A 19,333-nucleotide genomic window follows, 5' to 3' on the forward strand; every position below is an offset into this window, starting at 1 on the left:
ACATAGTCAGGTCTCCTATATAGTCAGGTCAGGTCTCCTAAATAGTCAGGTCTGGTCTCCTATATAGTCAGGTCAGGTCTCCTACATAGTCAGGTCTCCTATATAGTCAGGTCAGGTCTCCTACATAGTCAGGGCAGGTCTCCTACGTAGTCAGGTCTCCTATATAGTCAGGTCAGGTCAGGTCTCCTATATTGTCAGGTCAGGTCTCCTACATAGTCAGGTCTCCTACATAGTCAGGTCAGGTCTCCTACATAGTCAGGTCTCCTACATAGTCAGGTCTCCTATATAGTCAGGTCAGGTCTCCTATATAGTCAGGTCAGGACTCATACATAGTCAGGTCTCCTACATAGTCAGGTCAGGTCTCCTGCATAGTGAGGTATCCTATGTAGTCAGGTCAGGTCTCCTATATAGTCAGGTCAGGTTTCCTACACCGTCAGGTCTCCTACATAGTCAGGTCTCCTACATAGTCAGGTCAGGTCTCCTACATAGTGAGGTCTCCTATATAGTCAGGTCAGGTCTCCTACATAGTCAGGTCAGGTCTCCTATATAGTCAGGTCAGGTCTCCTACATAGTCAGGTCTCCTACATAGTCAGGTCTGCTATAGAGTCAGGTCAGGTCTCCTACATAGTGAGGTCAGGTCTCCTACATAGTGAGGTCAGGTCTCCTACATAGTCAGGTCTCCTATATAGTCAGGTCTCCTATATGACAGGTCAGGTCTCCTACATAGTGAGGTCTCCTATATAGTCAGGTCAAGTGTCCTATATAGTCAGGTCAGGACTCCTACATAGTCAGGTATCCTACATAGTCAGGTCTCCTACACAGTCAGGTCAGGTCTCCTGCATAGTGAGGTATCCTATAAATTCAGGTCAGGTCTCCTATATAGTCAGGTCAGGTTTCCTACACTGTCAGGGCTCCTACATAGTCAGGTCTCCTACATAGTCAGCTCAGGTCTCCTACATAGTCAGGTCAGGTCTCCTACATAGTGAGGTCTCCTATATAGTCAGGTCAGGTCTCCTACATAGTGAGGTCAGGTCTCCTAAATAGTCAGGTCAGGTCTCCTTCATAGTCGGCTCTCCTACATAGTCAGGTCTCCTACATAGTCAGGTCAGGTCTCCTACATAGTGAGGTCTCCTATATAGTCAGGTCAGGTCGCCTATATAGTGAGGTCAGGTCTCCTATATAGTCAGGTCAGGTCTCCTACATAGTCGGGTCTCCTACATAGTCAGGTCTCCTATATAGTCAGGTCAGGTCTCCTAAATAGTCAGGTCTGGTCTCCTATATAGTCAGGTCAGGTCTCCTACATAGTCAGGTCTCCTATATAGTCAGGTCAGGTCTCCTACATAGTCAGGGCAGGTCTCCTACGTAGTCAGGTCTCCTATATAGTCAGGTCAGGTCAGGTCTCCTATATAGTCAGGTCAGGTCTCCTACATAGTCAGGTCTCCTACATAGTCAGGTCAGGTCTCCTACATAGTCAGGTCTCCTACATAGTCAGGTCAGGTCTCCTACATAGTGAGGTCAGGTCTCCTATATAGTGATGTCTTCTACATAGTCAGGTCAGGTCTCCTACATAGTCAGGTCTCTTACATAGTCAGGTCTCCTACATAGTCAGGTCAGGTCTCCTACATAGTCAGGTCTCCTACATAGTCAGGTCTCTTACATAGTCAGGTCTCCTACATAGTCAGGTCTCTTACATAGTCAGGTCTCCTACATAGTCAGGTCTCCTACATAGTCAGGTCAGGTCTCCTACATAGTCAGGTCTCCTACATAGTCAGGTCTCTTACATAGTCAGGTCTCCTACATAGTCAGGTCAGGTCTCCTACATAGTCAGGTCTCTTACATAGTCAGGTCAGGTCTCCTACATAGTCAGGTCTCCTACATAGTCAGGTCAGGTCTCCTACATAGTGAGGTCAGGTCTCCTACATAGTCAGGTCTTCTACATAGTCAGGTCAGGTCTCCTACATAGTCAGGTCTCCTACATAGTCAGGTCAGGTCTCCTGCATAGTGAGGTATCCTATTTAGTCAGGTCAGGTCTCCTATATAGTCAGGTCAGGTCTCCTATATAGTCAGGTCAGGTCTCCTATATAGTCAGGTCAGGTTTCCTACACCGTCAGGTCTCCTACATAGTCAGGTCTCCTACATAGTGAGGTCTCCTATATAGTCAGGTCAGGTCTCCTACATAGTCAGGTCAGGTCTCCTATATAGTCAGGTCAGGTCTCCTACATAGTCAGGTCTCCTACATAGTCAGGTCAGGTCTCCTACATAGTCAGGTCTCCTACATAGTCAGGTCAGGTCTCCTACATAGTGAGGTCTCCTATATAGTCAGGTCAGGTCTCCTACATAGTGAGGTCAGGTCTCCTATATAGTCAGGTCAGGTCTCCTACATAGTCGGGTCTCCTACATAGTCAGGTCTCCTACATAGTCAGGTCTCCTACATAGTCAGGTCTCCTACATAGTCAGGTCAGGTCCCCTACATAGTGAGGTCTCCTATATAGTCAGGTCAGGTCTCCTACATAGTCAGGTCAGGTCTCCTATATAGTCAGGTCAGGTCTCCTACATAGTCAGGTCAGGTCTCCTACATAGTCAGGTCAGGTCTCCTATATAGTCAGGTCAGGTCTCCTACATAGTCGGGTCTCCTACATAGTCAGGTCTCCTACATAGTCAGGTCAGGTCTCCTATATAGTCAGGTCAGGTCTCCTACATAGTCAGGTCTCCTACATAGTCAGGTCAGGTCTCCTACATAGTGAGGTCTCCTCTAAAGTCAGGTCAGGTCTCCTACATAGTGAGGTCAGGTCTCCTATATAGTCAGGTCAGGTCTCCTACATAGTCAGGTCTCCTACATAGTCAGGTCAGGTCTCTTACATAGTCAGGTCTCCTACATAGTCAGGTCAGGTCTCCTACAAAGTGAGGTCTCCTATATAGTCAGGTCAGGTCTCCTATATAGTCAGGTCAGGACTCCTACATAGTCAGGTCTCCTGCATAGTGAGGTATCCTATTTAGTCAGGTCAGGTCTCCTATATAGACAGGTCAGGTTTCCTACACCGTCAGGTCTCCTACATAGTCAGGTCTCCTACAAAGTGAGGTCAGGTCTCCTATATAGTCAGGTCAGGTCTCCTACATAGTCAGGTCTCCTACATAGTCAGGTCTCCTATATAGTCAGGTCAGGTCTCCTATATAGTCAGGTCAGGACTCATACATAGTCAGGTCTCCTACATAGTCAGGTCAGGTCTCCTGCATAGTGAGGTATCCTATATAGTCAGGTCAGGTCTCCTATATAGTCAGGTCAGGTTTCCTACACCGTCAGGTCTCCTACATAGTCAGGTCTCCTACATAGTCAGGTCAGGTCTCCTACATAGTGAGGTCTCCTATATAGTCAGGTCAGGTCTCCTACATAGTCAGGTCAGGTCTCCTATATAGTCAGGTCAGGTCTCCTACATAGTCAGGTCTCCTACATAGTCAGGTCTGCTATAGAGTCAGGTCAGGTCTCCTACATAGTGAGGTCAGGTCTCCTACATAGTGAGGTCAGGTCTCCTACATAGTCAGGTCTCCTATATAGTCAGGTCTCCTATATAGTCAGGTCAGGTCTCCTACATAGTGAGGTCTCCTATATAGTCAGGTCAAGTGTCCTATATAGTCAGGTCAGGACTCCTACATAGTCAGGTATCCTACATAGTCAGGTCTCCTACACAGTCAGGTCAGGTCTCCTACATAGTGAGGTCTCCTATAAAGTCAGGTCAGGTCTCCTACATAGTGAGGTCAGGTCTCCTATATAGTCAGGTCAGGTATCCTACATAGTCAGGTCTCCTACATAGTCAGGTCAGGTCTCTTACATAGTCAGGTCTCCTACATAGTCAGGTCAGGTCTCCTACAAAGTGAGGTCTCCTATATAGTCAGGTCAGGTCTTCTATATAGTCAGGTCAGGACTCCTACATAGTCAGGTCTCCTGCATAGTGAGGTATCCTATTTAGTCAGGTCAGGTCTCCTATATAGACAGGTCAGGTTTCCTACACCGTCAGGTCTCCTACATAGTCAGGTCTCCTACAAAGTGAGGTCAGGTCTCCTATATAGTCAGGTCAGGTCTCCTACATAGTCAGGTCTCCTACATAGTCAGATCTCCTATATAGTCAGGTCAGGTCTCCTATATAGTCAGGTCAGGACTCATACATAGTCAGGTCTCCTACATAGTCAGGTCAGGTCTCCTGCATAGTGAGGTATCCTATATAGTCAGGTCAGGTCTCCTATATAGTCAGGTCAGGTTTCCTACACCGTCAGGTCTCCTACATAGTCAGGTCTCCTACATAGTCAGGTCAGGTCTCCTACATCGTGAGGTCTCCTATATAGTCAGGTCAGGTCTCCTACATAGTCAGGTCAGGTCTCCTATATAGTCAGGTCAGGTCTCCTACATAGTCAGGTCTCCTACATAGTCAGGTCTGCTATAGAGTCAGGTCAGGTCTCCTACATAGTGAGGTCAGGTCTCCTACATAGTGAGGTCAGGTCTCCTACATAGTCAGGTCTCCTATATAGTCAGGTCTCCTATATAGTCAGGTCAGGTCTCCTACATAGTGAGGTCTCCTATATAGTCAGGTCAAGTGTCCTATATAGTCAGGTCAGGACTCCTACATAGTCAGGTATCCTACATAGTCAGGTCTCCTACACAGTCAGGTCAGGTCTCCTGCATAGTGAGGTATCCTATAAATTCAGGTCAGGTCTCCTATATAGTCAGGTCAGGTTTCCTACACTGTCAGGGCTCCTACATAGTCAGGTCTCCTACATAGTCAGCTCAGGTCTCCTACATAGTCAGGTCAGGTCTCCTACATAGTGAGGTCTCCTATATAGTCAGGTCAGGTCTCCTACATAGTGAGGTCAGGTCTCCTAAATAGTCAGGTCAGGTCTCCTACATAGTCGGCTCTCCTACATAGTCAGGTCTCCTACATAGTCAGGTCAGGTCTCCTACATAGTGAGGTCTCCTATATAGTCAGGTCAGGTCGCCTATATAGTGAGGTCAGGTCTCCTATATAGTCAGGTCAGGTCTCCTACATAGTCGGGTCTCCTACATAGTCAGGTCTCCTATATAGTCAGGTCAGGTCTCCTAAATAGTCAGGTCTGGTCTCCTATATAGTCAGGTCAGGTCTCCTACATAGTCAGGTCTCCTATATAGTCAGGTCAGGTCTCCTACATAGTCAGGGCAGGTCTCCTACGTAGTCAGGTCTCCTATATAGTCAGGTCAGGTCAGGTCTCCTATATAGTCAGGTCAGGTCTCCTACATAGTCAGGTCTCCTACATAGTCAGGTCAGGTCTCCTACATAGTCAGGTCTCCTACATAGTCAGGTCTCCTATATAGTCAGGTCAGGTCTCCTATATAGTCAGGTCAGGACTCCTATATAGTCAGGTCAGGACTCATACATAGTCAGGTCTCCTACATAGTCAGGTCAGGTCTCCTGCATAGTGAGGTATCCTATATAGTCAGGTCAGGTCTCCTATATAGTCAGGTCAGGTTTCCTACACCGTCAGGTCTCCTACATAGTCAGGTCTCCTACATAGTCAGGTCAGGTCTCCTACATAGTGAGGTCTCCTATATAGTCAGGTCAGGTCTCCTACATAGTCAGGTCAGGTCTCCTATATAGTCAGGTCAGGTCTCCTACATAGTCAGGTCTCCTACATAGTCAGGTCTGCTATAGAGTCAGGTCAGGTCTCCTACATAGTGAGGTCAGGTCTCCTACATAGTGAGGTCAGGTCTCCTACATAGTCAGGTCTCCTATATAGTCAGGTCTCCTATATGACAGGTCAGGTCTCCTACATAGTGAGGTCTCCTATATAGTCAGGTCAAGTGTCCTATATAGTCAGGTCAGGACTCCTACATAGTCAGGTATCCTACATAGTCAGGTCTCCTACACAGTCAGGTCAGGTCTCCTGCATAGTGAGGTATCCTATAAATTCAGGTCAGGTCTCCTATATAGTCAGGTCAGGTTTCCTACACTGTCAGGGCTCCTACATAGTCAGGTCTCCTACATAGTCAGCTCAGGTCTCCTACATAGTCAGGTCAGGTCTCCTACATAGTGAGGTCTCCTATATAGTCAGGTCAGGTCTCCTACATAGTGAGGTCAGGTCTCCTAAATAGTCAGGTCAGGTCTCCTTCATAGTCGGCTCTCCTACATAGTCAGGTCTCCTACATAGTCAGGTCAGGTCTCCTACATAGTGAGGTCTCCTATATAGTCAGGTCAGGTCGCCTATATAGTGAGGTCAGGTCTCCTATATAGTCAGGTCAGGTCTCCTACATAGTCGGGTCTCCTACATAGTCAGGTCTCCTATATAGTCAGGTCAGGTCTCCTAAATAGTCAGGTCTGGTCTCCTATATAGTCAGGTCAGGTCTCCTACATAGTCAGGTCTCCTATATAGTCAGGTCAGGTCTCCTACATAGTCAGGGCAGGTCTCCTACGTAGTCAGGTCTCCTATATAGTCAGGTCAGGTCAGGTCTCCTATATAGTCAGGTCAGGTCTCCTACATAGTCAGGTCTCCTACATAGTCAGGTCAGGTCTCCTACATAGTCAGGTCTCTTACATAGTCAGGTCAGGTCTCCTACATAGTCAGGTCTCCTACATAGTCAGGTCAGGTCTCCTACATAGTGAGGTCAGGTCTCCTATATAGTGAGGTCTTCTACATAGTCAGGTCAGGTCTCCTACATAGTCAGGTCTCTTACATAGTCAGGTCTCCTACATAGTCAGGTCAGGTCTCCTACATAGTCAGGTCTCCTACATAGTCAGGTCTCCTACATAGTCAGGTCAGGTCTCCTACATAGTGAGGTCAGGTCTCCTATATAGTGAGGTCTTCTACATAGTCAGGGCAGGCCTCCTACGTAGTCAGGTCTCCTATATAGTCAGGTCAGGTCAGGTCTCCTATATAGTCAGGTCAGGTCTCCTACATAGTCAGGTCTCCTACATAGTCAGGTCAGGTCTCCTACATAGTCAGGTCTCTTACTTAGTCAGGTCAGGTCTCCTACATAGTCAGGTCTCCTACATAGTCAGGTCAGGTCTCCTACATAGTGAGGTCAGGTCTCCTATATGGTGAGGTCTTCTACATAGTCAGGTCAGGTCTCCTACATAGTGAGGTCTTCTACATAGTCAGGTCAGGTCTCCTACATAGTGAGGTCTCCTATATAGTGAGGTCAGGTCTCCTACATAGTCAGGTCTCCTATATAGTCAGGTCTCCTATATGACAGGTCAGGTCTCCTACATAGTGAGGTCTCCTATATAGTCAGGTCAAGTGTCCTATATAGTCAGGTCAGGACTCCTACATAGTCAGGTATCCTACATAGTCAGGTCTCCTACACAGTCAGGTCAGGTCTCCTGCATAGTGAGGTATCCTATAAATTCAGGTCAGGTCTCCTATATAGTCAGGTCAGGTTTCCTACACTGTCAGGGCTCCTACATAGTCAGGTCTCCTACATAGTCAGCTCAGGTCTCCTACATAGTCAGGTCAGGTCTCCTACATAGTGAGGTCTCCTATATAGTCAGGTCAGGTCTCCTACATAGTGAGGTCAGGTCTCCTAAATAGTCAGGTCAGGTCTCCTTCATAGTCGGCTCTCCTACATAGTCAGGTCTCCTACATAGTCAGGTCAGGTCTCCTACATAGTGAGGTCTCCTATATAGTCAGGTCAGGTCGCCTATATAGTGAGGTCAGGTCTCCTATATAGTCAGGTCAGGTCTCCTACATAGTCGGGTCTCCTACATAGTCAGGTCTCCTATATAGTCAGGTCAGGTCTCCTAAATAGTCAGGTCTGGTCTCCTATATAGTCAGGTCAGGTCTCCTACATAGTCAGGTCTCCTATATAGTCAGGTCAGGTCTCCTACATAGTCAGGGCAGGTCTCCTACGTAGTCAGGTCTCCTATATAGTCAGGTCAGGTCAGGTCTCCTATATAGTCAGGTCAGGTCTCCTACATAGTCAGGTCTCCTACATAGTCAGGTCAGGTCTCCTACATAGTCAGGTCTCTTACATAGTCAGGTCAGGTCTCCTACATAGTCAGGTCTCCTAAATAGTCAGGTCAGGTCTCCTACATAGTGAGGTCAGGTCTCCTATATAGTGAGGTCTTCTACATAGTCAGGTCAGGTCTCCTACATAGTCAGGTCTCTTACATAGTCAGGTCTCCTACATAGTCAGGTCAGGTCTCCTACATAGTCAGGTCTCCTACATAGTCAGGTCTCTTACATAGTCAGGTCTCCTACATAGTCAGGTCTCCTACATAGTCAGGTCAGGTCTCCTACATAGTCAGGTCTCCTACATAGTCAGGTCTCTTACATAGTCAGGTCTCCTACATAGTCAGGTCAGGTCTCCTACATAGTCAGGTCTCTTACATAGTCAGGTCAGGTCTCCTACATAGTCAGGTCTCCTACATAGTCAGGTCAGGTCTCCTACATAGTGAGGTCAGGTCTCCTACATAGTCAGGTCTTCTACATAGTCAGGTCAGGTCTCCTACATAGTCAGGTCTCTTACATAGTCAGGTTAGGTCTCCTACATAGTCAGGTCTCCTACATAGTCAGGTCAGGTCTCCTACATAGTGAGGTCAGGTCTCCTATATAGTGAGGTCTTCTACATAGTCAGGGCAGGCCTCCTACGTAGTCAGGTCTCCTATATAGTCAGGTCAGGTCAGGTCTCCTATATAGTCAGGTCAGGTCTCCTACATAGTCAGGTCTCCTACATAGTCAGGTCAGGTCTCCTACATAGTCAGGTCTCTTACTTAGTCAGGTCAGGTCTCCTACATAGTCAGGTCTCCTACATAGTCAGGTCAGGTCTCCTACATAGTGAGGTCAGGTCTCCTATATGGTGAGGTCTTCTACATAGTCAGGTCAGGTCTCCTACATAGTGAGGTCTTCTACATAGTCAGGTCAGGTCTCCTACATAGTGAGGTCTCCTATATAGTCAGGTCAGGTCTCCTACATAGTGAGGTCAGGTCTCCTATATAGTCAGGTCAGGTCTCCTACATAGTCGGGTCTCCTACATAGTCAGGTCTCCTACATAGTCAGGTCTCCTACATAGTCAGGTCTCCTACATAGTCAGGTCAGGTCCCCTACATAGTGAGGTCTCCTACATAGTGAGGTCTCCTATATAGTCAGGTCAGGTCTCCTACATAGTCAGGTCTCCTACATAGTCAGGTCAGGTCTCCTACATAGTGAGGTCTCCTATATAGTCAGGTCAGGTCTCCTACATAGTGAGGTCAGGTCTCCTATATAGTCAGGTCAGGTCTCCTACATAGTCGGGTCTCCTACATAGTCAGGTCTCCTACATAGTCAGGTCTCCTACATAGTCAGGTCTCCTACATAGTCAGGTCAGGTCCCCTACATAGTGAGGTCTCCTATATAGTCAGGTCAGGTCGCCTACATAGTGAGGTCTCCTATATATCAGGTCAGGTCTCCTGCATAGTCAGGTCAGGTCTCCTATATAGTCAGGTCAGGTCTCCTACATAGTCAGGTCAGGTCTCCTACATTGTCAGGTCAGGTCTCCTATATAGTCAGGTCAGGTCTCCTACATAGTCGGGTCTCCTACATAGTCAGGTCTCCTACATAGTCAGGTCAGGTCTGCTACATAGTCAGGTATCCTATATAGTCAGGTCAGGTTTCCTATATAGTCAGGTCAGGTCTCCTATAAAGTCAGGTGTTCTACATAGTCAGGTCAGGTCTCCTACATAGTCAGGTCTCCTACATAGTCAGGTCAGGTCTCCTACATAGTGAGGTCTCCTATATAGTCAGGTCAGGTCTCCTACATAGTGAGGTCAGGTCTCCTATATAGTCAGGTCAGGCCTCCTACATAGTCAGGTCTCCTACATAGTCAGGTCAGGTCTCTTACATAGTCAGGTCTCCTACATAGTCAGGTCTCCTACATAGTCAGGTCAGGTCTCCTACATAGTGAGGTCTCCTATATAGTCAGGTCAGGTCTCCTACATAGTGAGGTCAGGTCTCCTATATAGTCAGGTCAGGTTCTCCTACATAGTCAGGTCTCCGATATAGTCAGGTCAGGTCTCCTACATAGTGAGGTCTCCTATATAGTCAGGTCAGGTCTCCTATATAGTCAGGTCAGGACTCCTACATAGTCAGGTCTCCTACATAGTCAGGTCAGGTCTCCTGCATAGTGAGGTATCCTATTTAGTCAGGTCAGGTCTCCTATATAGTCAGGTCAGGTCTCCTACATAGTCAGGTCAGGTCTCCTACATTGTCAGGTCAGGTCTCCTATATAGTCAGGTCAGGTCTCCTACATAGTCGGGTCTCCTACATAGTCAGGTCTCCTACATAGTCAGGTCAGGTCTGCTACATAGTCAGGTATCCTATATAGTCAGGTCAGGTATCCTATATAGTCAGGTCAGGTCTCCAATAAAGTCAGGTGTTCTACATAGTCAGGTCAGGTCTCCTACATAGTCAGGTCTCCTACATAGTCAGGTCAGGTCTCCTACATAGTGAGGTCTCCTATATAGTCAGGTCAGGTCTCCTACATAGTGAGGTCAGGTCTCCTATATAGTCAGGTCAGGCCTCCTACATAGTCAGGTCTCCTACATAGTCAGGTCAGGTCTCTTACATAGTCAGGTCTCCTACATAGTCAGGTCTCCTACATAGTCAGGTCAGGTCTCCTACATAGTGAGGTCTCCTATATAGTCAGGTCAGGTCTCCTACATAGTGAGGTCAGGTCTCCTATATAGTCAGGTCAGGTTCTCCTACATAGTCAGGTCTCCGATATAGTCAGGTCAGGTCTCCTACATAGTGAGGTCTCCTATATAGTCAGGTCAGGTCTCCTATATAGTCAGGTCAGGACTCCTACATAGTCAGGTCTCCTACATAGTCAGGTCAGGTCTCCTGCATAGTGAGGTATCCTATTTAGTCAGGTCAGGTCTCCTATATAGTCAGGTCAGGTCTCCTATATAGTCAGGTCAGGTCTCCTATATAGTCAGGTCAGGTTTCCTACACTGTCAAGTTGTCTAGGTGTTATAATTATTTTCAGCTCTGCCCAAACTTGAAAACGGCTTGCTCAACCCGTGAAGGATGCAAAGGGACAACTCAATTCCTTTCCAGTGTTTTATTATGGTTTTGATGCCATTTGTTGAATATGTTGAAATAGTTGATTTGTTGAATAGAGTAGTTGAATCACAGAGGAATAGGGAATAGGAATAGCACTAGCAATAGGAATAGCACTAGCACTAGGAATAGCACTAGCACTAGGAATAGGTTGATAACCTTAAACAAACAGAGAATAAACATGCATTATTTTACACTAAACAATGCATGACACAGCAACAAAGCATGGCTTTGAATAAAGTAAACGTTTAAACAATTTAATCTAGCACTTCTAGCAATTACTTCTGCAGTCAGAAAATATCCACAACAAAAGTCAAAATTCCTACCAGAGTTAAACATGTAAATTGCTAAGCACTGGATGCAACATAATAAATAATTCCAAACATTACATACCAGTTGCGTCTTTAGGGTTGAACAATGAGCTGTGTGTATGTTGAGGACCAAACATTTTATACCCATGCTTATCTGACAGGTGCGCATGTAAAAGTAGTCCCTCCAGAAATCCTGGCTCAATTTTTTAGTTCCACCTGTGTTTTTTGGGTTATCTGCCCTCTTGAGGCCTGGAGGTCTTTAAAGGAAGAGCTGCCATTGTGCTCATGTTTTGAGTGTTCTGTTTTGACGCAACACCTCCCACTTGACCTCCTGGTTCTTGAACCTAAGGAGGTCACACGAACCTCGATGTTGGGCAGGTTCGATTTCAGCTATCAGGCTCTTCCTTCTTCAACAGGAAGTAAAACAATGATGCGTCTGACATCCCTATGAAGAACCGTAGCAGGTATTTTAGTTGAGAGTTTCTTTGACTTCTCTTGAGCAGGCTTCACAGTTGGGACTGGGTAGCTGGGAAAAGTTCTGACATGCACATCTCTGACGATGCCCTTCTTGTCAATGTTGACACTGATGACTCTGGCTAGTTTGTAGTGACCCCTCCAGGCATTTTGGTCAGCCAGCCAGACAACATCTCCAACAGCCACATTCCTATGTGTTGTGTGCCATTTACTCCTCACGAATAGATTGGGCCCAGCTAACTGACTCCACTTCCTCCAGAACCGGTCAACTTCTGTTTGGATCGCTCTCAATCTTTTGTATGGGTAGCTTTCAAAATCAAAGCATCCAAGATCTCCTCTGGGTCCAATCCGTCCAAGCAGAAGGGAATTTGGGCTGATGTATTCCATGCAGTCCTCCCGGCTTTGAGTTCTTGCATCTATGGGCCTCTCATTGGCAAGGTTAGCAGCCGTGTAGAGAAATGTTTGAAACTCAGTCCATGTGAAGAGTCCTTCTCCTCCCAGGTTGTGCAAAGCCCGCTTCACAGTACGAACAGCTGCTTCTGCAGCTCCATTCCTGTGAGGGGAGTCTGCTGGGTGGATTTTCCAGCTCCATTCTGTCCCATGCTTGGAAGCTTCATTTTCAAGCTCAGATTTATCTAGTTGATCCAAGAAGATGTAGAGTTCTTTGAGGGCAGGTCTGGCACCCACAAAGTTCTTTCCAGGATCTGACCACAATTTCTTTGGGTGCCCTCTCAGTGCCGTGAATCTTTGGTAAGCCAGTAGGAAGCCTTCCGTCGACTGGTCACTGACAACATCTGTGTGCATAGCTCTGGATACCATGCAACAGAAGACAATACCCCACACCTTGAGCTTGGTTTTCTTTTTCACCTCGTCCTTGACTTCATACGGTCCAAATAAGTCCACTGTTGTGTACTCAAATGGTCTGGCTGGTGTTATCCGCTCGGATGGAAGGTCACTCATGATCTGTTGGCACTTTCTGGCCCTGGCCTTTCTGCACACCACACAATTGTCAACTCTCTTTTTAGCCAGCTTCCGGCCTTTTATCACCCAGGCTTTCTTCCTCATCCGGAGGAGTGTGCCTGCTATTTCTTCATGATTTGCACCATGGGCCTCTTGAGCTAGGAGAGTGGATATCCATGCCTCATATGGTAGAATTGGTACGGCAGTTTCCTCCTCATCAAAGATCTGGAACCTTCCTCCACAAACTAAGAGCCCAGTCTCTTTATCTCTGTAAACAGCGAGTCTGTTGAGAGTGGTATCTTGAAAGGTTATACCTTCTTGAGCTGCAAGGAACAAGTCTCTTAGTGCATCCTCACACTCCCCGACAGTGAGTACAGCTTGTTTGGCTCTGTACCTCCAGTTTGTTGAAAGAGCGTCCTCCCACTTTGGTTTATCTGAGGCTGAATTCTTGGTTAACATTTCTTTCCATCTCGTTGCGGCTCTCCAAACCCAGGCAATGACTCGGATCAGCCTGGTCAGATTGCTGAATTTCCTGATGTCAATCAGTTTTGTTACCGCAGAGCCGGCTGGTGATCTTCGGATCCGAGTCTTAGGTTCATCTGGTTTATTTTGCTGTGTATCACTCTGGTTTCTCTTGACCTGCGCTCTGGTCAGTGCTGCTGAGAAAGCTTTCCTTCGAAGTTTGTTTATACCTTCCTTGGCATACGCAGCGATTTCTTTGGCTGACTTATGTGGCCACTCTTTCACAGGTTTCCTCAGGAATGCTGGTCCATCCTGCCACATGGAATCTTCCTGGAGGTCTTCTGGGGCTGCCCCTCTTGTTATGATGTCAGCACTGTTCAGGCTTCCTGGGATCCACCACCAGTCTTCTATGGATGTGGATTTCTGGATCTCTCCAACTCTATTTGCAAAGAAAGTTTGATATCCATAGCTGTCTCTCTGGATTGCTCCCAACACAGTTTGACTGTCCAGTAGATGGAGCCATCGTTCAATTTCTATTCGACTGTGCTTTTCAACGTACTTTCGAAGTCGTGCTGCATAGACAGCACCGCAGATTTCAGCTTTTACTGGTTCTCCCTTTTGGTCCAATGGTGTAAGCTTTGCTTTGGATTCAACCAGTCTGACTTTGATGCCTTGCTGGGTCTCCCATCTTAAGTACACTACGGCTCCATAGCTCTTGTCACTTCCATCAGAGAATGTTATTCCCCATGGTTTTCCAATCCAGTTGGCTGGTGTGAGGCTTCTGTGAAAGGTGATTTGGCCAAGACGTGTGTATTCCTCAAAGAATTGGATGGCTTCTTCCCTCAAATTTTCAGACAAAGGTTTTTCCCAAGTGTCTCGGGTCAGAGTTTTGCCTCCAGCTTCCTGAAACGCCTTTCTGACAAGAATGGCGCCCTTTTGTTTGGCAGGTGTGACGAGGCCTATTGGGTCATACAGGCTAGCTACCTGGCTCAGCAGTTCTCTTCTCGTCAGTGGGTTTGGAGTTTTCCCTCTCACCTCTTCATCAAGGAGATTTTGGCCGACTCTCATTTTCCCTTTCCTCTTTGAGAAATTGATTGAAGTCATGAGGTACAGTCTATCCTCCTCAACAAGGTATCCAACTCCAAGGGCTTTATTGTATCCTTCCCTCATTTGGTTTGGGAGAATGAGTGCTGTGCTTGACTGCGCTCCTTGTTCTTCTGGTACGATCTCCTGCCTCCCACTTTGATCTGACCGGACCCAGGGCTTGAGGACGAAGCCGCCTGCCTTCAGGATCTCTTCAACACTTTTGGTGTTCTGGTCCAGCTTTTGCAAGTCATTATGGGAAGTCAGGATGTCATCGACATAGGTATCCTCTTCAAGGATCCTACGTTCCTCCTCCAGGTGAGCAAACATGGGCAGTTTGCTTGTCTCTCTCATAGCCAATTGCGCAATGCACCCTGCTGGTCGATCGCCAATGTTGACTCTGGTGATCGCATACTCTTCAATCTCTTCCTCCTCAGTGTCTCTCCAGAGAAATCTGTGGAGGTGCATCTCCAGGTCTTCCAACCACACAGAATTGTACATTTTCTTAATGTCGCCGAGGGCAGCATTGACGCCTCTCCTGAACCTGAGTAGTACTGCTCGGATGGGATTGAGGACATCAGGCCCTTTCAGCAGAAGGTCATTCATGCTGACCCCTCTAAACTTCTGGCTGCTGTTCCATACCAGTCTCACAGGTGTTGTGAGAGAGTGCGGGTTTGCTGCCACCAAGTGGCTGACATACCATACTGGCCCCTTCCAGCTGGCAATGAGCTCTTTGGTGAGTTTCTTCGCTGCTCTTCTCTCGACCATTTCATGGACTTGAGCTGTGTATGCTATTCTCCACTCTGGCTCTTTTTTGAGTTGCTTTTCTGTTCTCAAGAAGGTGGCTTCCACCCCACTCCTGTTGTCAGGAAGGGAACTTGGATCTTGAATCCAGGGGTATTTTGTGTCCCAGTGGGGTTCATCACTGTGAGCATCTGCTTTGATGTAGGTGAGGCCTTTCCTTATGATCTCCAGCTCTCTTTCCTCACTCAGAGTCATTTCTTTGCCTCCTGGTTGACAGTTGCCGCACCGGCATCCTCCACACTTTGGGTCGCAAGCTGCTCCAATGCTGTCCCACTTCCACCAATCCAAGAACTCTCTGTGAGCAACTGTTCCTTTGGTTTCAGCTGTGAACAGCTTAGCTATCTCTTGATATTTGACAGCAGTTGCTTTCATGGATCGAGCAAAGTGTGTTTCAGACCTGTGTGCGGCTATATCCACTTCTTCAAACAGATCTGGATGTGCTCCACCAACAGTCTTTCCTAGCGGGCCTTCCCACAAGACAAGGTCTCCAATCACCTTCACTCTTTGCGGAGCAAGTCTTCCTTCGCGGTGGCTTATCAGTAGCTCAATATTCTCTGGTCTACTCAGATCTCCTAGATTGACTTCTGGGAAGAACTTCTTGAGTTGCTCAGGTTTGATGACTCTGTGGACGTTGGCAATTTCATTCAAACCATAGCAGATAAGCTCATGAGCTCTTTCCGTGCCTATGGGCGTTTTGACCCTCACTCTGAGGAGATATCTTCTGGTTCTAACCTTCATGGCCATTCCTCCGACTCCATGAACGACTAAAGTGATGTTTTCACTTCGAAGATTTAATCTTCTGGCAGCTCTGTGAGTGATGTAGTTTGTGTCCGATGCCAAGTCGATCAGGGTTCCAATTCTTTGTCCTGCATTGGCAGTTACCTTGAGCAACATTAGAATAACTGGCAATTCTTCTACTGCACTTGACTCAGTCACTCCCAGCTGATTATTTTCGACACAGTTTGTTTTCGCAGTGGCGTTGGTGAATGCTTTCTTGAATTTCTCTGCCATCTCTGGGGAGAGCTTAGATACCAATTCCTCCTGCTCCTCTGTAAGCGTATACCTTCTCACATTGGATTGTCTTCTGTCTGAGTCACTTCTCTTGAAATCTCCCTTCAGACAAAGAAAGAAATGATGGTCTTTCTTACAGTCTCTTTTCCTGCACAGGTAAGTGTCTTTGCATTCATCATCTTCTCCATGACAGACCAAGCACCTCTTGCAGGCCCCCAGCTTTTCTACAGCATCCAACTTTTCCACCGGCTTCAGCTCTTTGAAACGCTTGCAAAAGAAGATCTTTTCTCTATGCTTTTCATCTCCACAGACAACACAGCCGCCTTTCCTTGTGGAACGTGTGGACGCATATTTTCCTCTCCACACAAGCATATTTCTTCTCTGGCTTTTCACTCCCTCCCAGCTGCTCTAATTTTTCAAGAATTTCCTCCTGTGTTTTCAGGAATTTAAGAAGGTTTTCAAAGTGATTGTCCGGCGTGACATTATTCCTCGGGTTAACCATGAAGACAAGCCAATCCCGCTTGATGTTGTCAGGTAACTTGCTTTCTATGGATCTAATCACTAGAGGGTTGTTGATGGCTCCTGTGCCTCCAAGCTCTGTGAGATCATCCAGTGCCTTCTCTATAGTTTGGATCATGTCGATAACTTTCCTTGGCTGATTTGCTCTTAAAGCAGGAATTTTCTCCAGATCCTCAATTATCTCCAAGGCAATTGTAGACTTGTTTCCATACCTGTTCTCAAGCACCCTGAACATGTCCTCAGCAGTATTGTAAGTAGACAAACGGAGGTCTCTGCACATTCTCTCATCTACACTGTCAATGAGTTGGATTTTCTTTACTTCGACTGAGCCTGTTGGTTCCCCCTGCTTCTGTAGACTCTCCCAGTCTCTCCTCCATCGATGGAAATTCCTTTTATACCCACTGAACTTGGGTAAACAGGTTGGTTTTATTCTCAGTGTCGGCTGTGGAGCTGGCATGGGCATCTGCAGCACTCTCCCTCTGTCTTTATCCTCATCCGCAATTCTTTGCGCTGTGAGAAATTCTGCCCTCCTTGCTTCAAGGTTGTTTCTGAATGCTTTCAGATTCTTTATTCTGGCTTCCAGCCGTTCTTTTTCCGCTACTGGAATCCACATCTCCCACTCTGCTAGGCTTGTGATTGCATCTTGGACTTGTGCCTTCGCACCATTCCACCGTAGCTCGAAGCCATCTCTATTTACAGCAATAACAGGTATTTGAGCAACTCCATCACAGGCGGTCTCAGCTTCTTTGATTGCAGACTTCACCTCGTCCTCCCCGTATCTAGGCCATAGGTTGGACTGGATCATCCCCCTGACCTCATCCAATCGTACTTCGCATTCTTGGAATGTCTTCTCAAGTTCAGTCTGCTGCTGCTTGCTCAGGTCAGTTTCTTCACCCTCATCGGTTTCAGCTTCAATGTCTGCCAGAAGTCCAGCCCTGTATTCATCATTTGTCTCACTGACCTTCCTTGCCTCCGACGTGAGCTTCTTGAACTCCTCTCGCAGTTCGCTCTTAGTCATGTGTTTTGCACCTCTGCTAAGGAAGTTTGCTTGCTTGGTAAAAGCACTCTTTGCCAAAGTTCTTTCTTGCTTCAGCTCCTTCACTGTTTTCCCAAGAGCTTCCTCCGCCATTTTGAGATGTAAGCCAATACTCTCTCTGCGACGACAGCTTTCCTGACTTCAGGCCGTTAATCCTTTCGTCTTCACTGCCACGCGTGGTTATCAACTGTCAAGTTGTCTAGGTGTTATAATTATTTTCAGCTCTGCCCAAACTTGAAAACGGCTTGCTCAACCCGTGAAGGATGCAAAGGGACAACTCAATTCCTTTCCAGTGTTTTATTATGGTTTTGATGCCATTTGTTGAATATGTTGAAATAGTTGATTTGTTGAATAGAGTAGTTGAATCACAGAGGAATAGGGAATAGGAATAGCACTAGCAATAGGAATAGCACTAGCACTAGGAATAGCACTAGCACTAGGAATAGGTTGATAACCTTAAACAAACAGAGAATAAACATGCATTATTTTACACTAAACAATGCATGACACAGCAACAAAGCATGGCTTTGAATAAAGTAAACGTTTAAACAATTTAATCTAGCACTTCTAGCAATTACTTCTGCAGTCAGAAAATATCCACAACAAAAGTCAAAATTCCTACCAGAGTTAAACATGTAAATTGCTAAGCACTGGATGCAACATAATAAATAATTCCAAACATTACATACCAGTTGCGTCTTTAGGGTTGAACAATGAGCTGTGTGTATGTTGAGGACCAAACATTTTATACCCATGCTTATCTGACAGGTGCGCATGTAAAAGTAGTCCCTCCAGAAATCCTGGCTCAATTTTTTAGTTCCACCTGTGTTTTTTGGGTTATCTGCCCTCTTGAGGCCTGGAGGTCTTTAAAGGAAGAGCTGCCATTGTGCTCATGTTTTGAGTGTTCTGTTTTGACGCAACATACACCGTCAGGTCTCCTACATAGTCAGGTCTCCTACATAGTGAGGTCTCCTATATAGTCAGGTCAGGTCTCCTACATAGTCAGGTCAGGTCTCCTATATAGTCAGGTCAGGTCTCCTACATAGTCAGGTCTCCTACATAGTCAGGTAAGGTCTCCTACATAGTCAGATCTCCTACATAGTCAGGTCAGGTCTCCTACATAGTGAGGTCTCCTATATAGTCAGGTCAGGTCTCCTACATAGTGAGGTCAGGTCTCCTATATAGTCAGGTCAGGTCTCCTACATAGTCGGGTCTCCTACATAGTCAGGTCTCCTACATAGTCAGGTCTCCTACATAGTCAGGTCTCCTACATAGTCAGGTCAGGTCCCCTACATAGTGAGGTCTCCTATATAGTCAGGTCAGGTCTCCTACATAGTCAGGTCAGGTCTCCTATATAGTCAGGTCAGGTCTCCTACATAGTCAGGTCAGGTCTCCTACATAGTCAGGTCAGGTCTCCTATATAGTCAGGTCAGGTCTCCTACATAGTCGGGTCTCCTACATAGTCAGGTCTCCTATATAGTCAGGTCAGGTCTCCTATATAGTCAGGTCAGGTCTCCTACATAGTCAGGTCTCCTACATAGTCAGGTCAGGTCTCCTACATAGTGTTGTCTCCTATAAAGTCAGGTCAGGTCTCCTAAATAGTCAGGTCTGGTCTCCTATA

At 46.6% G+C, this 19,333-nt stretch overlaps 1 protein-coding gene across 1 annotated transcript; it reads right to left on the minus strand.

The window, feature by feature from the left end:
- Window positions 1-11,038: 11,038 nt before the first annotated feature.
- LOC129842024 (uncharacterized) lies at window positions 11,039-17,805 on the minus strand. The gene is made up of 3 exons (XM_055910399.1): window positions 16,889-17,805; window positions 13,819-16,485; window positions 11,039-13,698 (listed from the first exon to the last, which is right to left on the minus strand). The coding sequence occupies exons 1-3, from the start codon at window positions 17,803-17,805 to the stop codon at window positions 11,757-11,759; spliced, it is 5,526 nt and encodes a 1,841-aa protein (XP_055766374.1). The 3' UTR covers window positions 11,039-11,756.
- Window positions 17,806-19,333: the final 1,528 nt, after the last annotated feature.

Source organism: Salvelinus fontinalis, unplaced genomic scaffold, assembly GCF_029448725.1.
Source record: "Salvelinus fontinalis isolate EN_2023a unplaced genomic scaffold, ASM2944872v1 scaffold_0007, whole genome shotgun sequence".
NCBI lineage: Eukaryota > Metazoa > Chordata > Actinopteri > Salmoniformes > Salmonidae > Salvelinus > Salvelinus fontinalis.

Coding starts and splice junctions, on each gene's coding strand:
- LOC129842024 (XM_055910399.1), bottom strand. CDS start 17,805: ATGGCGGAGGAAGCTCTTGGGAAAACAGTGAAGGAGCTGAAGCAAGAA. Junction 16,486..16,888: donor TTCAGGGTGCTTGAGAACAG/GTATGGAAACAA, acceptor ACGTTCCACAAG/GAAAGGCGGCTGTGTTGTCT. Junction 13,699..13,818: donor TATGCAGCACGACTTCGAAA/GTACGTTGAAAA, acceptor CTTTGCAAATAG/AGTTGGAGAGATCCAGAAAT.